The following is a 22,764-nucleotide window of genomic DNA, read 5'->3' as shown; positions in this document are numbered from 1 at the left end:
TACATTTTCTCGAGGTCTGCAAACTAGGCTGCCTTGGCGGTGATGAACATCTTATTCGACTTAAAATTCTGCGCGGCGAGTGACTTTCTTAAATTTGGAAACAAAAAGAAGTCGTACAGGCCCAAATCTGGAAAATACGTTGGATGTAACAGCAGTTTGTAGTCCAATTCGACCAATTTTTCTATGGCGATGGCGGAGGTGTGAGCCGGAGCGTTGTCATGGTGGAACAGTATTTTTTTCTTCCCCAATTGGGGCTGTTTTTTTTTCTGAAATTCTGCGTCGAATCGGGCCAAAAATGCGGCATAGTAAAGCCCTCTGATCGTTTTGCCCTCTTCCAGGAAGTAGATGTAGATCACACCTTGTGAATCCCAGAAAATGGTGGCCTCACCTTTCTGATACAGCAATGATATCTATCAACTGCAAGATGATTTGCACTGTCGGATCCAGAAAGTGCAAATCTTGACTCATCAATAAAAAGAATATTAGCTCAGGGCTGCTTTATCCATCAGGCAATATATGCAGTTGCCTAGGGCGGCAAATTATGAGAGGGCGGCAAAAATACTGTACAAAAAATATTTGTATATAAAATTAAAATCGAATAATATTTAAGTACATCTCAATGTAATATAAGTGGGCATTCATTTCTAGAAAATAAATTGCATTTTCTTAACACTATTCATTCAAAGAAGACAGAAGTTGTAAATTTAGGGATTATTGGGCCGTCGCACCGCAAAGGCGGCACTGTTCTATATTTTTTTTAAACTGAATTCTTTTGGGATATTCGTGGTTAAAAATTTGCCATTTTCATTGAAAACTGTCGCCTTTTTGCGAATAGCTTAAAAATTATGCATCTGACGAAAAAAACTATATTAAACATTTTTTTAGCTTATAAAAAATCAAAGAGATTCGTTCCTTCATAAGTCTTCTAGTGATAACATAAAAAGAGATATGGTAGGCGGAAAGAATTTTTTTTGTGCATGCTCAAATGGGTGTGTTCAGCTTAATAACAGAGAAATGGTCGATTTTAAGGGTATCAATATCTTTTATTATCAATCTATCAATATCTTTTGTAAGTACTGCCTGAAAATACCTTTAAAACGACCGCACTGTTAAATTTCGATTACATTCAAACTTAGCGAGACATGGTGCAACAAAAAAGGATGACCAATTTATAATATTTTAAGATAAAATGCGAAGTATGTATATATTTTAACCCCTCATCCACCATATTTAAATGCATCGTTTTGCTTCTACAATACCTTTTACTATAGTGTTATTTCTATGTTCAACAAGTTGGACGGGTTTAAAATGTATGGTTTTTGAAAAAAAAAATAAGATCAAAATATAGAGAGCATTTTTATTTTTTTTTAAATCGTCCTTTTTCTCCATGTAACTCGAAAATGATAATGAGATACAGTAATGGAAGAAAAATTAAATTTGTAAAAGAAAACCTACATTTTTGTAAGGTATTTTTTTACGTATCTCTTATCACTTTCGAATTACATGGAGAAAAAGAAAGATTTTTAAGAAAATTTAAAAATGCGCTCTATAATTTGACCTTATTCTTTCCAAAAACCATTAATTTTAAACCCGCCCAACTTTTTGAATATAGAAATAACACTATGTATAGTAGAAGGTATTCTAGAAGAATAACGATACATTTAAATTCTGATGGATGAGGGGTTTTAAATAATGTACTTCTCATTTTTTCTTAAAATACATTAGTCATAAGTTTTTTTGCACTATATCTCGCTTAGTTTGAATGTAACCGACATTTAACAATTCTCGTTTTAAAGGTCTGTTCAAGCACTACAAAAGGCATTCGTAGCATTATACCTTATACCCCTAAAATCGACAATTTCTCTGTTATTTTAAGTTGAATACATCGATTTGAGCATGAACAAAAAAAATCTTTTTTCACCTACCATCTCTTTTTTTATTAAAACTAAAAGATTTATGAAAAAATGAATCTCTCTGATTTTTCATAAACTACAAAAATTATTTATATAGTTTTTTTCGTTAGATGCACAATTTTTATGGTATTCCCAAAAAACAGTCTCCAAAAAGTGTCATTTTTCAATGAAAATGGCAAATTTTTAACCACGAATAACTCAAAAAGTATTGAATTTTCAAAAAAAATTATAAAACAGTTATTGCCTAGAATTAGATTCTCTGGCCACTTCCGGTGTTAGTTTGACAAAAAAAATGTCCACCTCCGAGAACGGGTGGGAACCACCCCTAAGTTAAAAGTGTCATAGGATATAGCAAAGGCTTTGTTTCTTAAGCTATTCCCTACTTACAGTGAAAATATCAAGTAAATTGATGCATTAGGATGGAATTCGGGGCCAAATACCCTCACTGACTGCACTAATAGATATCTACATCATTCATACATGAATCATTCACTTAAAGGTTCATTTGGATACCACAATAAAATCACCAATTACCAATAATTGACATATCTAAATATTTAAAGAAGAGCGGATTGAAAGATATTTTCCCTAATTTTGATATTGTTTTGCGCATTTATTTGTGCCTCCCAGTTGCCAACCAACGTGTCCGCTGAAAGGTCATTTTCGAAAATTTCAAGAATTTAAAATAGACATGAAAATAATTTCCGATCAAGTATGACGCAAGAACGTCTTAACAATTTGTCGACTTTGTCCATAGAAAGTGACGTAACAAAGGCGATAAATTATGACGACATTATAGATGATTTTTCCAAAAAAAAAATCAAGAAATAAATCTGAATTTTTATGTATTCTTATTTAAATAAAAAAATCTGCTTGCAATTTTTTTCTTCGCAAAAATGGTACATGCTCCAAGGGCGGCTACTAGAGAATTGCCTAGGGCGTCAATTGACCTAAACGCGGCCCTGTATTAGCTCAGTCGTTAATATCCCAATCGACATGTTCTGGTGCAAAACTTAAACGCGCCATACGATGTGCCTCGTTAACAGTGGAGCAATAGCAGGCATTCTGGCTCTGATTCCCAATTCCCTCAAGATATTGCTGCGATTGTCCATCTAAAATTAAACCTACAATTTGGGCTGCTTGATGCCCAAATTTGGCGTTATATTACTCATTTTTTGTAAGAACGCACTTTTTCATTGAAAACTCAAGCAGACATAGTGCACAGATTCAATTCTCGAACACAAATATTCTCCTTTAACAACGTTTTGTTTACTGTTTTTTTTTTGGAAAACACGCTTCAACTTGACATGCTATGGGTTCGTAGACCCCTAAATGAGACGATAGACGACTATTAGGTATAACATTCTGCAGTGGCGGCTGGTCAGGGCCGGCAGGGTCGCCAGTGCCGACCCACACATTTATGGACACATTATAGATTTTTTTAAATATGTAAGTTAATCAGAGTTGATGATATTCGTTTCTGTGAAATAAAAAAAATATCTGTGAGATAATACAGACTAAATTTTATTCATTGTTTTTAAAAGAATTCGAACGATCTGATACGTTAAGTGATCCCTGTGCGCTGTGCGTAAGAGACTTTTCAAATTAAGGATCCTAGCCAGCCATACACCCAACTGCGATTGTGTGAATTCATGGCCAGCTTCGGCTAGCCGTACCCAGTTGAGCATTTGCTTGTAATAAGACGCTATGGAATATTAGCCGATAGGCAACCAATTATACATTCCCCGTATTTATTTGAATGACAAGTACGACAGAAAAACAATCTGACGAGCACAGCGGTGATCTGCAAACGGCAACAAAACACGTACTTGGACGTTGAGATTTAATTTGGACGTTGAGAGGTGACTCATATTTGTTTGCAGAAATTGCTTGAAAATAACTCATATAATAATATTTGAGTTATCCTCCCACTCAAAAAGGTCCGGAACATTGTTTAAATACTCAAAATGTCAAAAAATAAAGGAAAAATTCGAGTTTTTTCTTCATTTTTTTGATTATAACTTTAAAAGTATTCATTTTCGAGAAAAGTTGCACTGATATAAAAGGTGCGTAATTAAATTTTCTAAAATAAAGGATTAGCTAAAAATTTTAAAAATTGTCACCCTTGTTGCAAAATAGCAATAAATGCGAAAAAAATCATAAAAAAACAAGTATTCGCATTTTACGTTTTTCAACCGTTTATGCTACACTTAAAACCTTCATAATTTTACCCAGAAAAACTATATCATATAATAAAAAAATATTGTGAATTTCATTAAGATCGGTTCAATAGATTTTGCAAGATAAATTTTGCAATCCAGCTTTCGCAAAAAAATTAATTTTTTCAAAATGTTGCAGAACTGAAAATAAAGCAGACAGCAAGTTGAATTTATTTTTACGTATAGAAGAATACTGTACCTTTCTTCTATATGTAAAAAAATTCAACTTGCTATCTGCTTTATTGTCAGTACTGCAACATTTTGAAAAAAATAATTTTTTTTGCAAAAGCTAGATTGCAAAATTTATTTTGCAAAATGTTTTAAATCCATCTTAATGAAATTTACAGTATTGTTTTATTATATCATAAAGGTTTTCTGGTTAAAATATGAAGGTCGTAAGTGTTAGCATAAATGGTTGAAAAACGTAAAATGCAAATACTTATTTTTTATGTTTTTTTCGCAATTATTGCTGTATTGCAACAAGGATGACACTTTTTAAAATTTTTAACCAATCCTATATTGTAGGAAATTTAGTTACCCAACTTTTATGTCAGTGTAACTTTTCTCAGAAGTGAAAAAGTTAAAATAAAAAAAAACGAAGAAAAAAATCGAAGTTTTTCTTAATTTTTTGACATTTTGATTATTTAAACAATGTTCCGGACCTTTTTGAGCGGAAGAATAACTCAATTATTATTTACAAGGAATTTTCAAAATATCTATTAGACAAGTTCATTAAAAATTATCCATCATTCTTTATTCAAATAAAATAAGAAAATGGATTAACAGTTTTATATGCTGATCTAAATATTTTCGGAAGGTGGGATAAGTTACAAAATATGTTTAATTTTATATACTGCAATTCATTAGGTACAACAAACTGTTCCCGAATTTAATAAATTATTGTGCTCAAATGTGGGCAAATTCTGCCTCAAATGAACGGGATTTCTCTTGTCTCAAAAAAGTCAAAACGTATTGTCGAAACACCATGAAACAAGAGAGAATGTCAAACTTGTCTCAAATGTCAATAGAAAAAAACTTTTAAAACCTCTCCAAAACAATAATAAATTTTACAATGACGTTATAACCCATTTTGCTACTTCGAAACAACATAGACTAGAGTTAATTTATAAACAGGTTTACAAAAAAAAAAAAACAAAAAAAATAAAAAAAAATAAAAAAAAAACAAAAACCAAAAATCTTCTATGAAATTGAAGCCTTTTAATTAGATGGCATACCTATCTGAGGAGAAAAAACCTTGCCGACCCTGTCCCTAAAGCCAGGAGCCGCCACTGACATTCTGCTAAAAATTAAAAATTATTTTTAAACTTTTTTTCTGTTTCAAAAATTATGCGATACTTTTTTTGATTAGTGTATATAATTAGGAAAATAAAATAAAATTCTTGTATCTTCTACTCAATTCGACGTGTGAACCTAATTGCATTTAAAGAGAATTAGAACGACGAGTGATTTCAATAGAACAGGGTATTGATTTTCAGTTGCTGGAATTGACGAGGTCGACGGAAAAAAACATAATAATTTCGGCGAAAAAATATGTATTGAATTGGTAATTCATTAATATCCAGAAAGCTTTAAGTACTGTCTTCTTACTAAATCCGTTTCAGGTCACCCATTGACTATACATAGTTGTGTTTCAGACTGCCTAAATCGTGCCGACCGCGACCGTGGAAACTTCCACTCCAGTTGGTACTTTGTGGAATGCTCCCCAGAAGCAAATGAATGGCTATGTAAAATGGACATTAATATTTAAGTTCATTAATTATATTTTAGTCTTTGAATAATATATTATATTTGTGTATTTATCATACTGTAAAAGTCCATACGCTAAATAAATAAATAAAATTAACTATAGTCTATCTTTATGACCTCTCTCTGGTCGTTTTCCCATTACTGAGGATCGTGATTTCTTCCAATATTCCAAACAATGTTTCTCCATTGGTCTCTATCTTAAGTTTCCAGCTGAATTCTCTATTTGGTCGGACCATCTTGTTGGTGATCGTCCTCTTGATCTTCTCCCCAGAACGTTTGCAGAAACAATTAATTTCTCCAAACTGTCGTCACCTCTGCGAACCACGTGACCAAAGAATTGCAGAATTCGTTGCAGACATATTGTGTACAGCCTTTTTTTAATCTTGAGTTGGTTTAGAATGGAAACGTTTGTCCTATGAGCCGTCCAAGGTATGTGCAACATTCTTCTCCAGCACCACATCTCAAAGGCATCAATTTTTTGGCGTTCGTATGCGCGAAGAGTCCAAGTCTCTGCTCCGTATAGAAATATTGAGAATACAAAGGCATTCACCAGTCTCATCTTGATATTTTGAGAGATAGACCTGTCTTTACAAACTTTAGTTAGGCGACTCATCGCATTTTTTGCCATACCAATACGTCTCCGAACTTCTACTTCACAGTTACCATCGTTAGTTATACTAGACCCGAGATAGACAAAGGTGTTTACTATCTGGTATTCCTGTAACATGTTAGTTCAATAGTGTCGAATCTGTCGACCACCATTATTTTTCTTAGCTTTATTGATTTTCAGACCAACTTTATTGCTTTCGTACTCAACTCTTCGCAGGAGATCAAACATTTTTTGCTCATTTGCTGCTTTAAGTGTAGTGTCATCAGCAAATCTTAAATTGGAGATTTTCCTACCAGCTACTGTTACTCCACCGGCCCATCCTTCTAAAACCATCCTCATGACATGTTCACCATAAATGTTAAATAAGTCAGGTGACAACACGCATCCTTGTCTAACACCTCTCTCGGTCTTGAATTGGTTTGAGAACTTCTGATCTAATCGTACTGTCGCTATATTGGACTGGTACAGATTTTTAAATAATTGTCACCAGGTGCATTGGTGCGCCCATTTCTATTAAAATTGACCACAGATTTATCCAGCTTACACAAACAAATGCCTTTTGGTAGTCAACGAAGCATATAATCATACGTACTTGAAATTCTCTAGACTTTTCAATGAGTTGTCTCAAGTTCAGGATTTGTACGCTTGTACCTTTGCCCTTTACAAACTCCGCTTGTTCCTGAGGTATTTGGTAATGTAGATAGGTTTTTTCTATTTTTGATGATATGCAACAAGATTTTACTAGCATGTGTTATTAGTGACAGTGCGTGGTAGTTTTCACATCTGGTAGTAGTTCCTTTTTTGTGTAGCGGGATATAAATTGAGGTACACCAATCAGATGGCCGTTTTCCTGAATTCCAAACAGCGACACAGATAGAATGGATGATATGTAGTCCTTTGACACCTAGTAACTGTAATATTTCACATGGTATTGAATCAATGCCTCGGGATTTATTTGTCTTTAGTGATTTAATTGCATCTTTAACTTCAGCGAGTAAGACAGTAGGTTCTCTAGGGTAGTCAGAGGGCCACTGATTTTCTGCTGATACCTCGTTATTTTTATATAGCTCGCCACAGTAGTTTCGCCATGTTTCCAATATTTCGCCACAATATGTCAGTATCGGTCTTTAAATTACAGTCCTTATCTATTACAGACCACGTTTGAGGTTTAAATTCTCTGGTAAGGAGTTTGATTTTCTGAAATAAATCCCTCGGTTCATTTTGACAGCCATGTTCCTCTATTTCTCTGCATATTTGAGAGATATAATCAGCATCGGGGGTATCAGTTAAAATTGTGCTATAATACTCTCTCAGTCATAAAGACAAACTGTACTGTTATCAAGGTAAATTTCAAAAAACCAAGGTGTACTTTCACCCAGGGCCGTCTTAAGCACACACGGCGCCGGGGTGCAATACTCATCTTTCCGCCCCCTTTGGTCAGAAGATTATATAGGTTATAGTTACGGTAAAATTAAAACTAATTAAACTATATTAAAAAAAAACGTGGTTTCAGTATTCAAACAAGATCAATTTTATAACACATATCAAAGTCAATTTTTCTAGCTTTTAATTTGGCAAAAGTTTTTATTACTTCGGTGGTATCTATTTTTACTTGCTGTTGTGAAAACAACAGTTATTTACATTAATTTGCTTTTATAAAAATATCTCTCTGTAAATCTGTTGGGACAATCTGTATTGTGTTTAAAATATTTAATTCTCTGAAAAACTTGAGTGTAGCGTTGTGTGTTTCATAAAATATACATCTGCATTTTTTATAGTTTCGGGGTAAAAGCAGGTCATTTTGCCAAAGAAGTGTAACATGTGTTTGGCCCTTTTCAGGGCGAATGGTGTAAACTAAACTATCAAAGATAATAGTGCAGAGATTTGAATAGAATTTCAGTAGTCTCTTTCTGATGTCAGAGATGAACACTTTGTTCGCTTGTGCGTCTCTTTTCGCCGTAAAAATACTCTCTCCGCAATAATTAATAGATTAAAAAGACTCTTACGTTCTCTCGTTCGCTATTAAGACTATAATTTATCGTTAAGCCGCTTATTTGTCAAAATCGTTGTTGTTAATAAATGTTTTGTTCGCCGAATACCCTTATTTATTGCTAATACACAACCCTTTCTATCGTATTAATTAGCACCTTTAAAACCAGACCAAATTAAATCTTAGAACCAGTTCTCCTAAAAGTTCACTATTTTGTTTATATCGAAGGACGGGACATACGGGTGTGGTCCTAAAATATTCACCTATGTCCAATTAGGCAAAAGGTAATAATTAAACCATTTTTGCCACGGTGGGGTGAGATTGAATAAAAACTCACACCATTTGATGGTCTACATCGACCCGGATTTTTGGTTGGTTTTCGCGTTTGTGCCGCTTTTTCGGACATTTTTGTGTGTAATACCTCTACAAGACTTGTTAGTTCGCGTCGCGATAAACTCTAAGTAAAAGAAAGTGAAGTTATTGTGTGTGGTTAGTAGCTGCCACCTGTTGCTTTATCAATTGGACTAATTTGGTGAGATTTTTCCATTTTTTAAAACTTTTATTGCTGATCCAAGGTAAACTCTGCTCAAAGACATTTTACGGTCAAAAACACTTTTGTAGACATTTAACGTAGACGCTGTATCTCTCTGTGAAACTTAGACTCTTATTCTCTCGCCGCGCTTGTTAATTGACAAAAAACTCTCCAGTGTAATTTAGATTTTGCCGCGTATCGATAGACTCTCTCTCGCCGTGTGTTCAATCGAATTCGGGATAGAAATGGAAGACCTCAAGAAAAAAAGGACGCCTTTAAAGGCTAAAATTACAAGAATTGAAAACTGGCTCTCACAAAAGGCTAGTACGGAAAAGGATGCGCTACAATTTCAATTTCGGCAAACAGAATTAAAAACCTGTTTTTTAAAATATGAAGAAATAATGGATCAGATAGACGAGATTGATGAAGCCGGTACTGAAGCAGAAGACAGGGTAACAACTGAGCAAAAATATTTCTCTATTCTCGCGGGCCTACAGCGTAAGATGGACGAGTTATTGTTGGGCCCCCCTCCTCTCAGATCAAATAGCACTCAGCCAACTGTGGCCACTGCTAAGGTTAGGCTTCCGGAGATCACCATGCAAACGTTCTGCGGGTCATTCTCTGAGTTCAACTCGTTCTACCAGCTCTTCGAGACGCTAATAGTGAACAATGAAGAACTCAATAATGTGCAACGATTTATTTACCTTAAATCGTTCCTGCGAAATGAACCCCTCCAGTTGATCGACAACATCGAAGTTATCGACGAAAATTTCGATATAGCTGTAAAAACTCTCAAAGATCGTTACGAAAACAAATCGCGAGTGATTAGCTTACACATTCAAAAATTGTTAAAGGCTCCATCTCTAGTTAAAAGTAATTCAAAGGCATTACGCGAATTTTTAACTCTAGCTCAGCAGACGCTGCTCGCTTTGAAAAATATGTCCGTACCAATTGAGCATTGGGATTTACTATTAATTGAAATATTTTTACAAAAATTAGATTTTGCTACACATAGGGCCTTTGAATATGATATTGGGACAAAGACCTTACCTACCCTTTCACAGTTTTTTAAATTTCTCGAGAAAAAGTGTGATATTCAGGAAAAATTAAATGTTTCAGATCATGATAAAAAGGTTAATAACAGGTCTCAATCAAAAACATCTTTCTTCTCATCAGTTGACCAACCATCACACTCTTTCTCTGATAATAATTGTACTTTTTGTAGAAGTAATGCTCATAAGGTTTATCAGTGTAATGATTTTAAATGCCTCTCTTTACAGGAAAAATTTAATTTTGTAAAAGGTAAGAAACTGTGTTTTAATTGTTTGGGTAGTAAACATTTCTCTCAAGATTGCGGCTCTACTCGATCATGTACTTTATGTGGGGGTCATCATCACTCATCCCTCCATGGAACCTCTGAAAATGTCTCTTCCTCTAGGAACATCAATAGGCAAGCTCTCTCTCGTGAGCGCAATGCTCAAACTCCTCAAAATTCTCAAGGTGCCTCTCGTGTTGTCGCTCCCATATCTACTCAGCATTCTTTTAATAATCGCAGCCAAAATGAAGCTTCTACTAGCTCATCCAGACCTCCTGTAGATATGCAAAATTTTCCAGATTCTCAGGCAGCCACATCTCTCTCCGCTTTATCAGTTAAAACTGATGTATTGTTGGCTACCGCTTTAGTAACCGTTTATTCGAAAGACGGCAGACCCATGCATGCCAGAGCGCTCCTAGATAATGGGAGCCAACATTCGTTTATCTCTCGTGATTTGGTTGAGAAGTTAAAACTCATCCCTTATTTTAAACAGCTACAGATATCAACCATATCCGAAAACACCTCACTCTCAAACGAAATGTTAAACTTAGAATTTTTCCCCTATAATGTAAAGGACAGAAGTTTTAAAACTTCTTTCGCTGTACTTGATAGTATAACTTGTAGGCTTCCTAGAGCTACTATAGATAGAAGTAAAATAAAAGTCCCACAGGATCTCACTCTCGCAGATCCCTCGTATTCTGTTCCGGGTAAAATTGATTTGCTTCTAGCTGGTGATATCTATAGTGAATTATTGACGGATGGATTTATACCGTTAGGAAAAAATCTTCCCATTCTTCAGAATACTCACTTAGGCTATGTTATTTTTGGTACAATTAATCCTCAGGTTTTTCACCGTAATTCACATTTGGCTATCTCTCAGTCAAATGTTTCTCTCTTTGTTCAATCCGAACCCGAAGAACATAAGTTGGATAAGTTGCTTCAACAATTTTTCGAAATTGAAGAAGTTCCCCTCGTTAGTAAATTAACTCCCGATGAAGAATTAGCGGAACAAATATTTAGCAAAACTACTCTTGTGTTACCTTCAGGTCGCTTTCAAGTAAATCTTCCATTTGTCTCTGAAAACGCTAATAAGATGTTGGGTGAATCCTTTAAAATGGCTTTTAAAAGATTTATGAATTTAGAACATAGGCTCTTAAAAAACGAAAGTACATACGCTCAATATAAATCTTTCATTAATGAATATCTTCTTCTCGAACATGCGAAAATAGTGCCTCTCTCTCTAACCAACGAAAAGTTAGAAAATAAATATTTTCTACCGCATCACTGTGTGTTTAAGGAAGAATCTTTAACAACAAAGCTTAGGGTTGTTTTTGATGGTTCGATGAAAAGCTCTAGTGGTTATTCGCTCAATGATATTTTACTCAAAGGTCCTACTCTTCAACCGGAACTTTTTGACATTTTGCTACGGTTTAGATTGTATTCCTTCGTTTTTACAACGGATATACAAAAAATGTATAGACAAATTAGAATAAATCCTGCTCAAACCTCTCTTTTAAATATTCTGTGGCGTGACTCCCCTGTAAAAGACATTGAGTGTCTTGAATTGCAAACCGTAACGTATGGAACTAAAAGCGCTAGCTTTCAGAGTACTCGCTGTTTAATGGAACTGGCACAAACTCATCAGATTGAGTATCCTCTGGCCAGTGATGCTCTTCAAAATAGTTGTTACATTGATGACATTCTCTATGGCGCTAATGATGTACAGACTCTCCTTAAAGCTCATAAGGAAATAACTAGTTTGCTTGGAACCGCTTGTATCTCTCTCCATAAATGGTGTTCTAACTCAGACTTGTTTTTAAAAAATATCTCTTCTCTCTCTTCGAACACTACTTATGTAATAGCTCCAGATAATGGCTCCAATAAGGTTTTAGGTTTATGTTGGAATCCTATTCTTGACACCTTCTCAATCTCTCTCCCAAATTTTACCTTAAAGGACTCGTACACCAAGAGAGAAGTACTGTCAATGATTGCCCAAATATTTGATCCTCAAGGCCTAATTAACCCAGTTACAGTTGTCGCTAAATTAATCATGCAACAAATTTGGATTTCCAAAATTAATTGGAACGATATCATAGATGCAGATACGTTGCATGAGTGGCTAAATTTTGTTCGCAGTCTCTCTAATTTTAAGGATTTAAATATACCTCGGTGTCTCTTTTTAAGTCAAGAAATCACTAGTGTTGAGATTCACGCATTCTCGGATGCAAGTTTAAAGGCTTATGGAGCTTGCATCTACCTACGTGTGATTTATAGATCAGAACAAGTATCTTGTTCACTTTTAGCATCTAAGAGTCGTGTCGCTCCGCTAAAACCCTTGACTCTCCCAAGATTGGAACTCATGGGTGCGCTATTGTGTAGTAAGCTCACAGCAAGGATTGCTAATATTATTGAAGAAAAACTCTCTCGCTTAGACTCTATAAATATGTGGTCGGATTCAGAAATTGTTCTCGCTTGGCTTCGTTCGCATCCCTCTCGTTGGACTCAATTTGTAGCAAATAGGGTTGCACAAATTTTAGATAATTCTCCTAACGCTCATTGGAGGCACGTACGATCCAAAGAGAATCCTGCCGACATACTCTCCCGAGGAATGCTACCCGCTGAAATACTTAAATCTTCTTTGTGGTTTCATGGTCCTCAATTTTTGAATCAATCTCGGTTGGATTTGTTGAAATACAATCCAAAAGTTTATACCTCCAAGTTACCCGAAGAAAGGAAAGTAACTCTTCACATTCGAAATGATCAAATAGATTTTTTCACCTCTCTTTCTGATAGGTTCTCTAATTTTTCAAGGTTTGTAAGAACTTTAGCATTTATATTCAGGTTTGCCAATAATGCCAAATCGCCTTCTCATAAGTTATCAAATTCTCTTGAAGTAAGCGAACTTCAAAACGCTGAACTGAAGATTGTTAAGATGCTTCAGTATTCTTCTTTCTCGCTTGAGATTTCTGAGATTAAAAAAGGTAAAACTCTATCCAATAAGTCTATTTTACGCTTAAACCCCTTTTTGGATGAAAATGAAATGCTGCGTGTAGGAGGTCGCCTTGGTAACTCAGACGTTACATTTGATCAAAAATATCCTCTTCTCCTTCCCTCAAAAAATCGTGTAGTACGTCTCTTTCTTCAGAGAGAACATATCAGACTTTGTCACTCTGGTCCTCAAAATACTTTATCTCAAATTCGACTTAAATATTGGCCTTTAAATGGACTACGTGAAGTTAAAAAGGTCATACACCAATGTATGGTTTGTTTTAGGTTTAATGCCAAACCCGCTATTCAGATTATGGCAGATTTACCAAAGGAACGTTTGCAATCCTCTCGAGTATTCGCTCATGTCGGATTAGATTTTGGCGGGCCCTTTCAGATCAAAGCTTCCAAACTCCGCAAAGCTCCTTTGATAAAATCTTATATTGCTCTTTTCGTTTGTCTATCGACTCGAGCTGTTCACATTGAAGTCGTGTCCGGCCTTTCTACAGAGACGTTTCTTCTCGCTCTAAAACGTTTTATTAGCCGTAGAGGCCTCCCTCAGACTATATTCAGTGACAACGCCACGAACTTTTTGGGAGCTCGTAATCAGTTGTTTGAACTTTATAAGTTTTTAAAAGAAAAAGAAAACTCTCGCTCTATTAATGATTTTTTGGCATCATCGCATATTCGCTGGAAAACCATAGTTCCTCGAGCCCCTCATCATGGTGGCATCTGGGAAAGCGCTATAAAGAGCGCAAAGCATCATATCCGTAGACTCATGGGTGATATTAAGCTCACTTTTGAAGAATTTACCACTGTTCTCACTCAAATTGAAGCTGTGCTCAACTCTCGACCGCTTTGCTCCCTCTCAAATGATCCCTCTGATCTAACCTATCTGACCCCTGGACATTTCTTGATTGGACAATCTCTTACGTCATTTCCTGAAAGGGATGTAATCCACATTCCCGAAAATAGATTAAGTTTATGGCAACATCTCTCTAAACTCCAGCAAATGTTTTGGAAAAAATGGTCAATTGACTACTTGAACAGACTCCAAAATCGCCCTAAATGGTTTCTTCCTCATAAGAACCTAGAGCCCAACGATCTCGTCTTGTTGATTGAAGATAACACTCCTCCTCTTTACTGGGCTCTAGCAAGAGTGATTGATGTCTTTCCCGGAAAGGATGGCCGAGTAAGAGTTGCATCGGTCAAAACTAAAGATGGAGTCTTCAAGCGCTCTATTAATAAATTGTGTCCTCTACCAAATGACTGTTAAAATTAAGTTAAGTTGAGTGTTTTCGCTTAAGAACGTTGTAAGTTGATTTATGTTAGGTTAGGTTTATGTTAAAGCCAGTGCTTCAACGCGGGGGAGTATGTTGTGAAAACAACAGTTATTTACATTAATTTGCTTTTATAAAAATATCTCTCTGTAAATCTGTTGGGACAATCTGTATTGTGTTTAAAATATTTAATTCTCTGAAAAACTTGAGTGTAGCGTTGTGTGTTTCATAAAATATACATCTGCATTTTTTATAGTTTCGGGGTAAAAGCAGGTCATTTTGCCAAAGAAGTGTAACATGTGTTTGGCCCTTTTCAGGGCGAATGGTGTAAACTAAACTATCAAAGATAATAGTGCAGAGATTTGAATAGAATTTCAGTAGTCTCTTTCTGATGTCAGAGATGAACACTTTGTTCGCTTGTGCGTCTCTTTTCGCCGTAAAAATACTCTCTCCGCAATAATTAATAGATTAAAAAGACTCTTACGTTCTCTCGTTCGCTATTAAGACTATAATTTATCGTTAAGCCGCTTATTTGTCAAAATCGTTGTTGTTAATAAATGTTTTGTTCGCCGAATACCCTTATTTATCGCTAATACACAACCCTTTCTATCGTATTAATTAGCACCTTTAAAACCAGACCAAATTAAATCTTAGAACCAGTTCTCCTAAAAGTTCACTATTTTGTTTATATCGAAGGACGGGACATACGGGTGTGGTCCTAAAATATTCACCTATGTCCAATTAGGCAAAAGGTAATAATTAAACCATTTTTGCCACGGTGGGGTGAGATTGAATAAAAACTCACACCACTTGCTTTTCTGTACAAGTATTAAAGCCGGGTTTGTTAATCTGTCTTGGGCCATTGTTGAGTGCAGATAAGTTTTGGTCAATTTAAGTTAAGAAAAAGACCTTTTATCTTCAGCTACTGTTACTGGAAGTGTTAAATATATCCTTAGACATCTAGAAAATTTGGGAAAACACAGAGTAAATTATTAGAATATACATATAACTGATAACATCGAGTGGGGTTACGTCTTTCTTTATAAAAAATATTGGTAAGAAATTCTAATTCATTCTCATTTCATGCGCTAGTTTTTTTTCAATATTTAAACATTGCGTTGTCTTTAAGTTTTCTTCGGAGTTTCTCCAACTCAATAGATTTTCCAGGAAAGAAAAATTATAATTATGTTTGCTCAACATTTCAAATCTTTCACCTAATTTTGCAATGACAATGTCCAATAAATAATAATAAGTTAACTTTAAAATTTTGTTCTGAGTCTAAAAGAGGCTCGTCTCTCGTCTGCAGCCTCGTAATTGAGATTTAGATGTATTTTTCGGGGACATGGACGAACAGTTTCTGAAAATTTAGTTTCGCAATCTAGTTCTTTAGCAATTGATACTGAGTCAATTAATATCTGCTCAAACGCAGTGTCAGTGTGGTTATTGACAGGGCTAGATTTACATATAGGCTGAATACGCTATAGCCCAGTGCGGCAGAATTTAGGGGGCGGCAAATTTTGGTAAAAAAGGAAAAAATGCGGAGGGGAGGGCGGCAAATTGTGGATAGCCCAGTGACAGCAAATCTTCAAATCCTCCTCTGGTTATTGGCTAAATCTTTATTGACTTTTGATTTTTGTTGATATTAATATTAAACCTTTGCTAAAATTGAGAGCCGATATTTTTGCAGAGCCGATAAACTTAATTTTCTTTAATTTTGTCATCAATCAGCTTGCGATGTTTCTTGTGTCATTGTCGTAGTTGTTGTTGTCAACAATAGTGGATAATACATCGTAAATTTTCCCCATATTAAAACGAAGTATTTTTAATGAGTCAATTCTACTCTCACATCGCGTATTTGAAAGCGCTTTTACTGTAAAAGTGGGTATCTTATTCATTATGACATTCAACCGTAATGTTGATGAGGAAAAAACATAAATTTCTTGAACAATTGAAAAAACAAATTGTTATTTCCAATGAGCATTTAACAGCATAATTTTAGAACTAAATTAAGGCTATGAGCTGCACAAGGAACATAAGAACACCAGGATTAATCTAAGGCTAAACATTTTTTGAAGGCCCGTATTTTTTCCTCTGATACCTATTAATCACATTTCATACCTCATACCTTTGGAGTCGTAAATCATCTAAGTCAATATTCATTAATTTCATACATTCTAACAAATAATTTGCTAATCCTTGTTCGGTAGTATTAGTAACCGGTAAAAAACTAGTTTTGTTATTTGTAGTTTTTTAAGGACAAGAAGCGCAAGTTTGAGCCTAGCAAGAGTTCGGCTTGCGCCCCTTGGACTTGGCGCCCGGGTGCTTCGCACCCCTTGCACCCCCGGGTTAAGACGGCCCTGAACTTTCACCGTTACACTCCGAAGAGTTTTTACACAAGCACTTGAAAACAGCACAGAAGGCATCAAGATAAATGGTGAAAATATAAAGAACATCTAAATTCGAAATCAGAAATTCGATCAAGAATAGAGCAAACAAGAGCAGCCTTTTTGAAGATGAGGAAATTTCTGAGTAACCAAATGCTCAATTTGCAAATCCGATATCGCATGGTAAAATATTATATCCACTCTATTATTCCTTATGGTGTCGAAGCTTTGACTGTTAATGTTGATATAATGAGAAAACTGGAAGCTTTTGAGATGTGGCTTTTTAGGAGAATATGGGAAATACAGTGGACCGATCATAATACGAATGAAATGGTGTTGCACAAAATGGAAAGAGGCAGAGAACTTTTGACCACCATTAAAAAGAGAAAACCAGCATACTGGGGGCACTTGCTTAGAAATGATAAGTACGAGCTGTAGTAGCTCATTATGAAGGGTAAAACTGAAGGAAAAAGGGGTCGTGGTAGACGACAAATATCCTGGCTGAAAATCATAAGCGACTGGACAGGGTGAAACATACAGACGCTTTTCAGAAAAGCAGAAAAGAGAGACGAATTTGCAATGGTTACGGCCAACCTTCATTAGTGGAGTCGGTAGTGGATTAGAAGAATATCAAGGTAAATATTTTAGATTTTAGCAAACTTCCTCTTTTGTTATTTTGGTGACCATTGCTGTTACTATCTTCGTTAACTCAAGTGGTTTTCTTTCAACAACATTGACAAACCATTGAGGACCCCGCAACACTCCTTATGGAAAAGCGGTCCCGGTCAAATTTAACGAAAGATTGGTCAATGATACTTCTCGATATGTAGATTAAAAAAGTCCATGGGACCTGGGTCTGAATAACTACTATTCTCTAGCTACAGCCTTCTGAAGTTATTGGATTCGAGTGCTCGGTTTACGTTAAGTGCACTAATTCGCGGTCAAGTGAACGAAAATATTTATTTTTAGAAGAAGAGAGACTCATTTTCCTCATGCATACTTGCGTCTTGTATATGAATTCGTGGTTAAAAATAGATACATCGTATTTTAGTCTTCAGGAAACCTCCGAAAAGTCCTCAGAAAACTAAAGAAGTGCATTATAAAATGTGCTACTAGAGCGATATTATCATGTTTTCATGAATGCTTCCCAGTTATGGAATACCAGCAAAGCTGCAGTTCCAACTTATCTTTAGAATACTACTGACCAGTGGCGGAGCTAGGAGGAATGGGGGAATTTCCCCCGTAACACGGTCCAGAACTAAAGAAAAAGTTATCGAAACATAAAAAATACATTAGCTGACATGAAACCTGTCCCGCACATCAGATATCAGACAAGTAGTGAACATGGACTTGATCTCAATACGAAATAAACAAAGTACCTGGTAGTCAGTAAACGCTAAATATTAATTACAATTGTTTATGGAAAAATTGAGTTTAAGTCATCTTCGACTATCTCTACGTTAAGATTTTGCTGATTTCGGTTAGATGCATCATATGTCGTGTTAACTAACGACCTATCAGGATACTTAATATTGCGTTGATGTCTTGCAAAGCCAAAAAACCATAACACACTGGTTATATGAGCACAAGTACCCACAGTTCTCGCACCAGATTGACAGGTACAGTAGTACCTGCTAATCGGTTCTTCTGCAGGCTCATCTTTATCAACCGTGTAGGAAATGAACATTTGGTGTTTTGTAGGTTGCCGAAACCTAGAGAATATTAGAACTGTTACGAATCCGGGTTCATTCAGTTTGAAATTCTTCGTCATTGTCTCTAATTATTTTATCTTGTATGTAAGACGCTGCCAGTTTAATTTGATATATCTCAATCGTAAGGTCTTTTAGGTATTGCAAGTCGAAAATATAAGAGTTGAAAAAATCATGATTATGAAGCCTTCTCCATTGACCATCTCTTCTAATCAGATTATCAGTCTCAACTCTAGCTTGTACAACATTGGGAATTAATAACCTCTGTAATAATTGTTGAACATCTTCAGCTGTAGCACCTTTCACAGTACAATATTTTGTATTAAAAAGTTCATCATCACTGGCTCTAGAACCCCTGGTGGACTTCGGCCTGTTCAAGAATCAGATTCCATCTCTTTCTATTCTTCGCCTTAGATTTCCAATTTCGTACTCTTAACACCCGTAGCTAGTCTTTCACCTGGTCCTTAAATCGTACTCTGGGCCTACGCCTTTTACTCACACCATCCGGAATGTTTTCTTTAATTCTGGAGCACGTTACGGGTGGAACTACCCCATTCCCCCTAGTTTCCAGCCACTGTTCAGTAGTATTCTAAAGATAAGGCGGAAATGCAGCTTTGCTGGTATTGCATAACTGTGAAGATTCATGAAAACATGATAATTCTTATATCGCTCTAGTAGCACATTTTATAATGCACTTCTTTAGTTTTCCGAGGACTTTTCGGAGGTTTCCTGAAGACTAATATACGATGCATCTATTTTTAACCACGAATTCATATACAAGACGCAAGTATGCCTGAAGAAAATGAGTCTCTCTTCTTCTAAAAATAAATAGTTTCTTTCACTTGACCGTGAATTAGTGCCTTTAACGTAAACCGAGCACTCGAACCAATAACTTCAGAAGGCTGTAGCTCGAGAATAGTAGTTATTCAGACCCAGGTCCCATGGACTTTTTTATTCTACACTTGAGAAGTATCATTGACTAAACTTTCGTTAAATTTGACCGGGACCACTTTTCCATAAGGAGTGTTGCCGGGTCCTTCCATTACGGTTGATTTTTGACATCAAATTGTATAGGTCTGGATCCCGCGTATGAAAAAAAAGTTGATTAATAGCAAGCTGAAAATTTGTTAATAGCTTAAAGGTGTCTAGTCGGATAAACTTTGATATATGGGAACACTGGAACAGGGGCTGTTTTAATTGTGGAACAGGTTAAAAATTTGGAACGGTCAGACCGCGAAAACGGCACATTTATTTTGTCCGACAGAACAGACTTAAACTCTTCGAACAGAGATTAAACTCTCATGCAAAAATCAGACTGCTATTTATCACCAAATGGGCGTTTTAATGAGTGGAACATTTAGAATATGTCAACTGACAGGAATTATGACAGGTGATAAATAGCAGTCTGATTTTTGCATGAGAGTTTAATCTGTGTTCGGAGAGTTTAAGTCTGTTCTGTCGGACAAAATAAATGTGCCGTTTTCGTGGTGTGACCGTTCCAAATTTTTAACCTGTTTCACAATTAAAACTTCCCCTGTTCCAGTGTTCCCATATATCAAAGTTTATCCGACTAGACACCCTTAAGCTATTAGCAAATTTTCAGCTTGCTATTAATCAACTTTTTTTTCATACGCGGGATCCAGACCTAGTATTTAGAGATAAAATACGCACGTAAATATTTTTAAACGACAATTTTGGGACAACAAATTGCGAACATATCTCGTATTTAACATAAAATCATCCAGACTCCATTTACGGAAATAGTGCAACAATAAACAAGCGAATTTATTGGGTCGGTTACAACCGGGGATCTCTTTCTGTCTCGCTTACACATTAATAGTGTGTGTTTATTGTAACGGAGCAACAACATTACCACAAAACAGCATGCACCAGATGTACAAGACATCTCTCACGAAGTGAGCCAATGTAATACATTTAATAATTATTATTTTATCCCCCATAACAAGAGATAAAATGTAATGATATAAGAAGGGTTTGGTGGTTCCTTTTGCTATTTCAATTTGGACGAATCTTTAGTTATGTGTACTTACATAATAATTGCATTTTTGATAGAAAAAATAAATAAAAATTGACATAAATAACACCATAATTGAAACAGGGAAGGAGATTCCAGATGAGTCGAATCTATCATACACATACATGTCCTCCATTTCCAAAAAAGGCGACAAATTGTTAACACATATGTAGCTATAAAGGGATCAGTACAATGCCCTCAATAGCAATAAGCTTTTTCGCAGTTATAACAGAAAAAATAAAATTGCACATGCACCACACATGGAGGAAATGAAGCATTTTGGCTCCCAATTTTTTCGTCCAGCATGGATTTACTTGAAATTATCACAGAAAGTAGGGAATAGTTCAATGATCATTTTCTATATCATGCCGCTGTACGCTAAAACCTTGGGTGTGGTTGCCACCCCATCTCGGGGGTGGGAATTTTTTATTAAATTTTAACCATGTAAACCGATGTAAAACGTAATTCTAAGAAAAAAATGTGTTTTACATTTTTTTCGTAAAAATAATATTTTTCGAGTTATTCACGGTTGAAGGTAACATAACAGTTTTTCGACGAAAAAATCCACTTCTTTACAGAGTTTTTTGAGAATAACTCCAAAAATATGCATTTAATAAAAAAAAACTTAAACTTGTCCTAAACTTTTATGCATTTTTGATACCGGATTATTAAATTGTCAGATATTCCAGTCCAGTACTAAGAGGTACTCCTGTTATAAGTCGGTAGGACACACCGTTTTCTAGAAAAATCGATTTGAAAGTTTTTCGTTTTTGGAATTTGAAAAAAAAAATTGAAAGAACTTTTCAACAAAAAACGAAGTATTTTACCAACATAAAGTAAGAGTAACTTTTAGTACTCGAATACCTCATAATTTAATAATCTAATGTCAAAAATGCTCAAAAATTCAAAACAAAAAAAGTTATGCTATAAAATAACTGTTGACCTACCCAAAACGAACGGCTATAACCAGTACTAGAAATTCGCAATTAATGAAATCGATTATCTCTGGAATAATAATAAATGTACCAGTTTTCGTCTTTCTAAACAGTTTTTTTATTGAAAATTTTTTTTGATTCAACAAGCGAAAAATTTTCGAATCGATTTTTCTAGAAAACGGTGTGTCCTACCGATTTAAAACAAGAGTACCTTTTAGTACTAGAATACGTCACAATTTAATAATCCAGTGTCAGAAATGCATAAAAGTTAAAGATAAAAAAGTTATGCGATAAAATAACCGTTGCCCTACCCAAAACGAACACCTACGATCGGTACTAGAAATTTGCAACGGATGGATTAGATTTATATCTTGAATATAAATACGCGTACCAATTTTTGTTTTTCTAAATAGAAGCGTTCTGGCCGTATTTAAGAAAAACTAATTACAAGACGCCATCTTCAAAGAGCTCTAGGTCCCTTAGGAAGCATTTTCGGACTAAGTGAATTGGGTCAAATTATCTTAAAATTATCTCAAGAGTCTCCTGTCTTCGTTTGTCGGTAGAGTTTCTGGACACCCTGTATAATATACATATATCATATTCATAAATACAAGTATACATTTTGATACGACTTCAATTTCATTTTATCCTTTTTTTTCTATGATTATTTAATTTGAAAACATTAATTTAAACAATTTAAATGAAAAAAATGATTCCCAGAATAAAAAATATTATTTTTATTTATAATTAATAATTTTTATTTATTAACATTTTACATATTTAATTCTGTCATTATTAGCTAGGTTGAGATAAATAAAAATTTCTTTAAATACCGTAGGTAGGTAGATTTATTCCTGTCTCTTTCCGCCAGTCTACTCTACCGCTATCTTTCTGTAATAACTAATATATTACTGGAATACCCTACAACTTTAATTTGATCTGGCTGATGACTGCAACCGAGTTAATGTCTGGTAAATTAATTTTGCATTTATTTATGTGTTAATAATATAATATTAAAATTACAGACATACTAAAATGATGTGAACTTTTCTATTATTATTTATAATAAATGGCGTCTGGCGCGCATTTA

General features: G+C 35.1%; 1 protein-coding gene across 1 annotated transcript; it reads left to right on the top strand.

Moving 5' to 3' along the window:
* Positions 1-9,276: 9,276 nt before the first annotated feature.
* Positions 9,277-18,962, top strand: LOC126889409 (uncharacterized). The gene is made up of 3 exons (XM_050657667.1): positions 9,277-10,713; positions 10,840-11,403; positions 18,843-18,962. The coding sequence occupies exons 1-3, from the start codon at positions 9,277-9,279 to the stop codon at positions 18,960-18,962; spliced, it is 2,121 nt and encodes a 706-aa protein (XP_050513624.1).
* Positions 18,963-22,764: the final 3,802 nt, after the last annotated feature.

This window comes from Diabrotica virgifera, chromosome 8 (genome assembly GCF_917563875.1).
Source record: "Diabrotica virgifera virgifera chromosome 8, PGI_DIABVI_V3a".
NCBI classification, from domain to species: domain Eukaryota; kingdom Metazoa; phylum Arthropoda; class Insecta; order Coleoptera; family Chrysomelidae; genus Diabrotica; species Diabrotica virgifera.
This window is presented reverse-complemented; position numbering and strand designations above follow the sequence as displayed.

What these genes read in the sequence shown, in the direction of transcription:
- LOC126889409 (XM_050657667.1), top strand. Translation starts at nt 9,277, where the DNA reads ATGGAAGACCTCAAGAAAAAAAGGACGCCTTTAAAGGCTAAAATTACA. An exon ending in TATTGTTGGCTACCGCTTTA is followed by an intron (nt 10,714 to 10,839) that starts GTAACCGTTTAT and finishes TATTTTAAACAG; the next exon opens with CTACAGATATCAACCATATC. An exon ending in TACCTTCAGGTCGCTTTCAA is followed by an intron (nt 11,404 to 18,842) that starts GTAAATCTTCCA and finishes AAGGTCTTTTAG; the next exon opens with GTATTGCAAGTCGAAAATAT.